Raw genomic sequence first — 7,131 nt, 5'->3', positions numbered from 1 at the left:
TCCTGCCCCCACCTCCTAAGTGCTAGAAATACAGGAACTCACTCTGTAGACCAGGGTGGCCTCGAACTCAGAAATCCGCCTGCCTCTGCCTCCCGAGTGCTGGGATTAAAGGCGTGCGCCACCACACCCGGCTACAAAAGCACATTCTATAGCACTTCATGGGCCAAGCCTCACTCTCCTCAGACCCCACGATTTGGAGGCACCTAGGGAGGATTGGATGAAGGCAACTACAGACGTGGGTTTTACAGTGAAAACGCACGTTCTAGCGGGATCCTGGGATTTCAGAGGGCCAACCTTTCTCTCCTGTGTCCCCTTTTATAGGTAGTGCGCTACATCCGGGCCAGCGGTCCCCGGGTATTGCTGACGGTCTTGGCACAAAATGTGAATGATGTGGCAAGTGTTCTGCAGGAGAGTGATGCTTTCCTCTGTCCTACCCTAGCCTCGGGGGTCAGGCCCCGGTTGTGCCATGTAGTAAAAGATGAAGGTGGCTTTGGCTTCAGCGTCACCCACGGTGAGCTTAGGGCCTGCTATGGGTGGACAGGGTTGGGGAGTTCAGCTTCTGTTCTTGGCACACAGGCAGTCTGGGACTTACCTTTTCTGCCTTTAGGAGGTCGAGGTCCTTTCTGGTTGGTGCTCAGTGCAGGAGGAGCTGCTGAGAAGGCAGGGGTGCCCCCTGGGGCCAGGCTGCTGGAAGTGAACGGGGTCAGCGTGGAGAAGCTCACTTCCAACCAGCTCAATAGGAAGGTAGGAACTCTCCCTCCTGACCCTCTTCTTTTCCCTATAGTTTGCATGAGGCTTGCCCTCATTCCGGGTCCCGGGGAGGAGAGGCTGAGGAGATAGATGCCTGCCTTTCTGTCCCACACAGATGTCCTATGCTTACATTCTTGCTCTGTCCTCACAGCTTTGGCAGAGTGGAGATCAAGTGACTCTGCTGGTGGCAGGGCCGGAGGTAGAGGAACAATGTCACCAACTTGGAATGCCTCTTGCGGCACCCCTGGCAGAGGGCTGGGCATTGCCCGCCAAGCCCCGGTGTCTAAACATAGAGAAAGGGCCCGAAGGCTTTGGGTTCCTGCTCCGGGAGGAGAAGGGCTTGGATGGCCGACTTGGTGAGTGGCAGCTCTAGGGGTTGGTAGGAAGTTGGATGTTAGGCTGGCCATACACATTCCATTGTGCTTCTCAGCGTCCATGAGAGATGCCCCACAGCCCCCAATGGCATCCTTCCATGCACTGTAGGGTTAGTTCCTGGGAGAGCATGGGCGTGAGCCAGGGGAGAGCAGTGAAGAGGTCTCTGTCCCAGGGCAGTTCTTGTGGGATGTGGATCCAGGACTACCAGCTGACAAGGCTGGGATGAAGGCTGGAGACCGCCTGGTGGCTGTGGCCGGGGAAAGCGTGGACGGGCTGGGCCATGAGGAAACAGTGTCTAGGATCCGGGCCCAGGGCTCTCGCATCTCTCTCATTGTCGTCGATCCTGAGGCTGACCGCTTCTTCAGCATGGTATGTGACAGGGTTGGGGAAAGGGCGGGAATGAAGCAGGGTTCAGGTGCCACAGGTTCTCTTCCCCCCACCGTCCCCCAGGTACGCCTGTCTCCCCTCCTCTTCTCGGAGAGCACTGAGATTGCTGCCCCTCCTCTGGCAGAGACCAAGGGTCTTCCAGTTGAAGACACAGTTGAGCCTTCTGGCCTTGCTGGCTCCCGCCAGTGCTTCTTGTACCCGGGGCCTGGAGGTGGCTATGGATTCAGACTCTGCTGCGTGGCCAGTGGGCCTTGTCTTCTCATCTCCCAGGTGAATGATGTGCCACGTGCCTTGGAGTCTACCCATCATTCACCACCTACCTTTCTCTGCCCCCCCAGTCTGCCCAGCCTTAGGATACCTAACCAACAACACTTTTGCGTATCCCCCTACACTGCCAGGTGACCCCAGGAGGATCAGCTGCCCGGGCAGGGCTGCAGATGGGAGATACAGTTTTGGAGGTGAACGGATATCCTGTGGGTGGTGACAGTGACCTGGATAGGCTTCAGCAGCTGACCGAGGCCGAGCCACCCCTCTGCCTGAAGCTAGGAGCTAGGAATCCGCAGGGCTTAGAATCCTGGATTCCCTTGGAGTCTGGAGAGGTGAATTCAAAGAGACAAATGGAATTCCGAGAAGGGCAGAGAGGAGGGCTAACGGGTAGAGCTGTGTGGGGTGTGCAGGAGGGAACTGTTGGTCATAGGAGGTGGGGACAGAAGGATCAGAGGACAAAGTCCTATTCCTGAGCAGAGCATGTTGGGACAGGAAAGTGAACTCTTCTGGTCTCATACTGACTCCCCTTCTTCCCTCTGGGTGTAGGACTGGACTCTGGCTTCAGAGTTGCTATAGGACATCCCTTCTTGGCATAGACTGCCTAGTGGTTCTCCTGCCCTTGCTCTGCACCCTGAGGTGGAGGGAGCTGGGGATGGTCTCTCAAAGTTGGAAGTGGGAGCTGGAGGACTCGGACACCACCAATCACAGGACTGCCAGGGACCTTCTCCTTTTTCATGAGCCTACCTCCAGCAGAGGGGTGTGGTCAGAGACTGCAGGCCGGCTCCTCAGGAAGCCTGAGACGCCACAGGATGTTGTGTGGACGTTTTTTGGGGGAGCTGTGCGCCGCCAAAGATGAAGTTCTGCTCTAGAAGATGACACTGTGGAGCCATAGGTTACATATGACTCTGTTGTCATATGGCAGAAGGATTGGTTGGAGCTGTATTTTCCTTCTACTGGATACCATAGAATCTTGGGAGCTGGTTCTTGGCTATTGTAATGCCCTGTTACAGCCTTTCCCAGTTGGCTGGTGAGATGGCTTAAAAGGTAAAGGTGCTGGCTTCTAAGCCTGACAGCCGGAGTTGACTCACCAGAACCACACGGTAGAAGGAGAGACCCAACTCCTGGAAGTTGTCCTCTGACCGCTATGTGAGCACTTTAGTATAAATATGCTACTGTCCAAATAATAAGTAAATAAGAAAATGTATGTATATGTATACACATACATAATCTGGATTTTTTGTTTGTTTGTTTGTTTTTTTCGAGACAGGGTTTCTCTGTGTAGCCCTGGCTGTCCTGGAGCTCACTCTGTAGACCAGGCTGGCCTCGAACTCAGAAATCTGTCTGCCTCTGCCTCCCAAGTGTGGGAATTAAAGATATGCACCACCATGCCCATTTAAGCCAAGATAGTTTCAAGGGACCAAAAGTACCCCAGGCTTAAGGGAATGGGATCTAGTTTCTGCAGGAAAGGGTTTAGAACATTGTCTACTTCTTACCACTCAGTGTTTAGGACAATGGGTCAACCCAGAACAGATGTTCTCACTGCCAAAGACCATAATCCACAGTTCTGTTGAATTCTACATCAAGTTGCTTTATTGATAGGGCTTAGAGATTAGAGGCCAGCGGCTTCAAAGATCCAGGGGGTTGAGACCAAATTGCTGAAGCTGCTCCTTGAGTCTGGTGTGGAGTCTCAGCACAGCTGCATCCCAGTGAGGCTTGACCACTCTCAGCTTGGCCAGTAGACAGTCCAGGTTGTCCTGTGAACACCCCATTTTCAGCTCCCAGGGAGGGAGGGGAGGGTGAAGATCGCCTCAGGTTGCCCAGCCTCCCTCCCTCCCTCCCTTCTTTTAGTAAGGTAACCTTGCTTTGTAGTTCAGGCTGGTTTTGAACTCAGAATTCTCCTGCCTCAGCTTCCCAAGTGCTAGATTTCAAATGTGAACCACCATGCCTGGCTGCTGCCCTGTCCCTGTCCCTGTCCCTGTCCCTGTCCCGTCTCTGACTCTCCAACACTTAGGACTGAATCTAAAGCCTCATACATGCTGACAAGTACCATGTCTCTTTCTAATTTTTATTTTGCGATACAGTCTCTTACTTCACTGCCTATGCTGGCCTTGGGTTTTGTACCTAGGTTGGCCTTGAACCTATGGTTTGTCTGCCCCATTCTCCTGAATAGCAGTGAGCCTGTGCCACTCATTTCCTCCCCCGTCCCTCCTTCTCCACACTCCTCTTCCTACTCCCCACCCTACCTTTGTGTCTGGAATTGAGCCCGTGGCCTTGCATACTAGGCTAGAGGCTAGAGCAGTACCGTTGACCTATATCCTTACTTTGATATATAGTGACACTGTCCTGACACTATATAACAAGGTAAGCTCCTGATTATTATTGAGCCTAGATCTCACTGTGTAGCAGGTGCGTAGTACATTGCAGCTCATCTTGGCCTTGAACTCAAAATCTTCCTGCCTTAGCTACCCAAGTACTGGGATTACAAGTCACTGGCTCTGTCAGTGGTTGGAGTTGGATCTTCTGTTTACACTTAGGACAGAGCATGGGTCATCACACTAATTGGAGGCATAGGGATGGAAGGTTGTGAGATAATTAGAAGATGGCCAACAGGTAGTGGTGCTTACATGCAAGATTTCCTCATATTTGGCCTCCATGTCTGCCACGTGGGCATGAAGCTGAGCCAGGGTTCCATTTTGCTTTCTGAGGGCTTGCTCAGCCTCTTCCTTTGCTGTCTTAGCCTCCCTTTGGCATGTTTCTAGGGAATAGGGCAGAAAGGTAAAGGAGATAGGACAGTGACACTGTACAGCAAGAACAGTAACCAACGGCAGCTAAAGAGGCAGCTTCACAGAGGCCGCTACAGACTCCCGGGGTCACCATCTTTCCTGAGGTCTTGACAGTCTTACTGAGGTATGGCAGGGTGCATAGAGGTCTTAGGACAGAAGATGTGTCCAAAGTCAGCTGCTTAGTATTTAGACGGTGTGAAACAAGTGTCTCTGGATCGCCATGTCTTTAAATGTTAGACTTCATTTTGTTTGTTTTAAGACAGGATCATATGTAGCCCAGGCTGGCCTTAAAATCCCCATGTAGCCAAGGATAACCTTGAACTCCATATGGTTTTACCTCTCCCTTTCAGGGTTGGCATTACAGACTTGTACCACCTAACATGGTTCAGCGTTCAGTTTATCTTTATAAATTTATTTTAAATTTTACATCTCAGTTTTTAAAACAATTTCTTCCTCCTCCTCTTCTTCCTCCTCCTCCTCCTTCTTCCTCTTTCTCTCTCTCTCTCTCTCTCTCTCTCTCTCCCCCCCCCCGTGTACACTTGCCTGTGGAGTCCAGAGGAGGGTTGGATCCCCTAAAACTGGAATTATGTTTTCAAGTCACCATGTGGGTGCTGGCCCTCAGGAAGAGCAGCCAACGTTCTTAATCATTGAGCCCTTTCTCCAGCCCCTTCTTTATCTTTAGAGGGAAAATAACGTATGCTCCTTGTATTTGCTGTGACCTTAAATGTGAAAATGGACGACAAAGCACTGCATATAGAAGAAGCTCAATAAATGTTGACTTTTAATTTGAAAGAAGGCCAAGGCCAGAGATGGAGTCCCTGGCCTGTATAAAGCAGCTCGTGAATGTTTATATCCAAAACCAAAGATATTTTAGGATAAGAAAAGTTTGAAATAGGATGTGATGGCTCGCACCTAAAATCCGACAACTAGGAGACTGAGGCTGGAGGATCACTGTGAGTTCAAGGCCACCTTGGGCTTTTGAGGAATAAAACAGACTCAGAAGAGGCCTGGAGCAATAGCTCAGTAGCTAAGAGCACTGGCTGCTGCTCTTTCCCAGGACCCAGGTTTGGTTTATACTACCCACATGGTGGCTCAGAGCCATCTGTAGCTTCAGCTCCATGAGATCTGATGCCATCTTCTGACCTCTGTTTTCTTTTGTTGTTGTTTTTTGGTTTTTGGTATTTTAGAGACAGGGTTTCTCTGTGTAGCCCTGGCTGTCCTGGAACTCACTTTGTAAACCTGGCTGGCCTTGAACTCAGAAATCTGCCTGCCTCTGCCTCCCAAGTGCTGGGATTAAAGGTGTGCGCCACCACTGCCCGGCTTGACCTCTGTTTTCTTATCTGGTCTATTCATTGATTTAGCAAGTAGAAATTTAAGGCTTTCTACCAGGTGCTTGGCTCCGAGGATACTGAAGTAAATTAAGTCTAACATTCTCTGTAGTTTGGTTGTAAAGGTTGGCTAGGCTAATAAGGACTATGTTTGGCTTAGGACAGACAAGGCAATGAAGTGGTTAACTGATGGACTCGGGGAGAAATGGGGTGACACTTACCTTCTCATTACCTCTGTCTTAGAGGCTTCTTTTGAACTTTCTTCCTTTTTAGATTTATTTATTCTTGTTATTTTGTGTGCTTGAGTGCTTTGCTTGAATGTATGTGTGTGCACCATGTGGGTGTCTGTGAAGTCAGAAGAGGGCCTCGGATCCCCTCTGGCTGGAGTTACAGGGTGGTTGTGAACAGCCATGTGGGTGCTGGGAATTGATTGCGGGTGCTTTGTAAGAACAAGTGCTGGTAACTGTTAATGGCTGAGCCAGCTCTCAGAGAGGCGAAACTCCAGCCCTGACAGAGAGGTTTATGTCACTGAACTCTTTGTTCAGAGGGGAGCTATGGTGACGGTGACCCTAGTTAAAACTCAGCCAACAGACTGTAGACATCTAGAGGAGAGCCTTTGAAGTCCACTCATCCATGCTGGACCTTGTTACTGAGCCTGGAAAAGAAAGGGCAAGGATGGGGGCCTACCCAGCTGCTCCTTTAGACTTCTCACTTCCTCCTCCAGATGTTTGCTTCGGGTCCCCAGCTCCTCCTGTAGGGCTTGCCGCTGGCGGCTCATCTCTGAGGTAGGAGCCATAGGCAGCGGGGATGAAGGAGGCATAAGGGAAGGAAATAACGTTACATGTAGGGGAACGTCTCAGCAGAGAAACAGAACTAAGAGACTTGGGAGACCTTGGAAATGTAGGGGATAGGAAAGAAGACCCGGCTGGTGAGATGGCTCAGCGGGTAAGGGCACTGACTGCTCTTCTGANGGTCCTGAGTTCAAATCTCAGCAACCACATGGTGGCTCACAACCACCCATAATGAGATCTGACACCCTCTTCTGGTGTGTCTGAAGTCAGCTACAGCGAACTTATGTATAATAATAAATAAATCTTTAAAAAGAAAGAAAGAAGCCGGGCAGTGGTGGCGCACGCCTTTAATTAATCCCAGCACTTGGGAGGCAGAGGCAGGAGGATTTCTGAGTTCGAGGCCAGCCTTGTCTACAAAGTGAGTTCCAGGACAGCCAGGGCTACACAGAG

The 7,131-nt window shown here is 50.7% G+C and overlaps 2 protein-coding genes across 3 annotated transcripts in view; one reads left to right on the top strand and one right to left on the bottom strand.

Moving 5' to 3' along the window:
• Positions 1-3,003, top strand: part of Pdzd3 (PDZ domain containing 3) — a 4,340-nt gene extending 1,337 nt beyond the window's left edge. Inside the window, exons 5-11 of the mRNA XM_021207689.2 lie at positions 322-511; positions 608-744; positions 902-1,106; positions 1,298-1,494; positions 1,576-1,782; positions 1,911-2,111; positions 2,326-3,003. Of these exons, the coding sequence (XP_021063348.1) occupies positions 322-511; positions 608-744; positions 902-1,106; positions 1,298-1,494; positions 1,576-1,782; positions 1,911-2,111; positions 2,326-2,355 (1,167 nt within the window). The 3' untranslated portion in view covers positions 2,356-3,003. The remainder of the gene's footprint in view (positions 1-321; positions 512-607; positions 745-901; positions 1,107-1,297; positions 1,495-1,575; positions 1,783-1,910; positions 2,112-2,325) is intronic.
• A 19-nt stretch (positions 3,004-3,022) lies between these two features.
• Ccdc153 (coiled-coil domain containing 153) overlaps positions 3,023-7,131 on the bottom strand; it is a 7,486-nt gene continuing 3,377 nt past the window's right edge. Inside the window, exons 5-7 of one of the 2 annotated variants that reach the window (XM_029543647.1) lie at positions 6,578-6,670; positions 4,404-4,534; positions 3,023-3,554 (exon numbers count right to left, since the gene is read on the bottom strand). In XM_029543647.1, the coding sequence (XP_029399507.1) occupies positions 3,405-3,554; positions 4,404-4,534; positions 6,578-6,670 (374 nt within the window). In that variant the 3' untranslated portion in view covers positions 3,023-3,404. The remainder of the gene's footprint in view (positions 3,555-4,403; positions 4,535-6,577; positions 6,671-7,131) is intronic. The other variant, XM_021207688.1, reaches the window with a different exon arrangement.

Source organism: Mus pahari, chromosome 10 (assembly GCF_900095145.1).
Source record: "Mus pahari chromosome 10, PAHARI_EIJ_v1.1, whole genome shotgun sequence".
NCBI classification, from domain to species: domain Eukaryota; kingdom Metazoa; phylum Chordata; class Mammalia; order Rodentia; family Muridae; genus Mus; species Mus pahari.
Note: the sequence above shows the minus strand (reverse complement) of the source record. Positions and strands in the feature narration are given on the sequence as shown.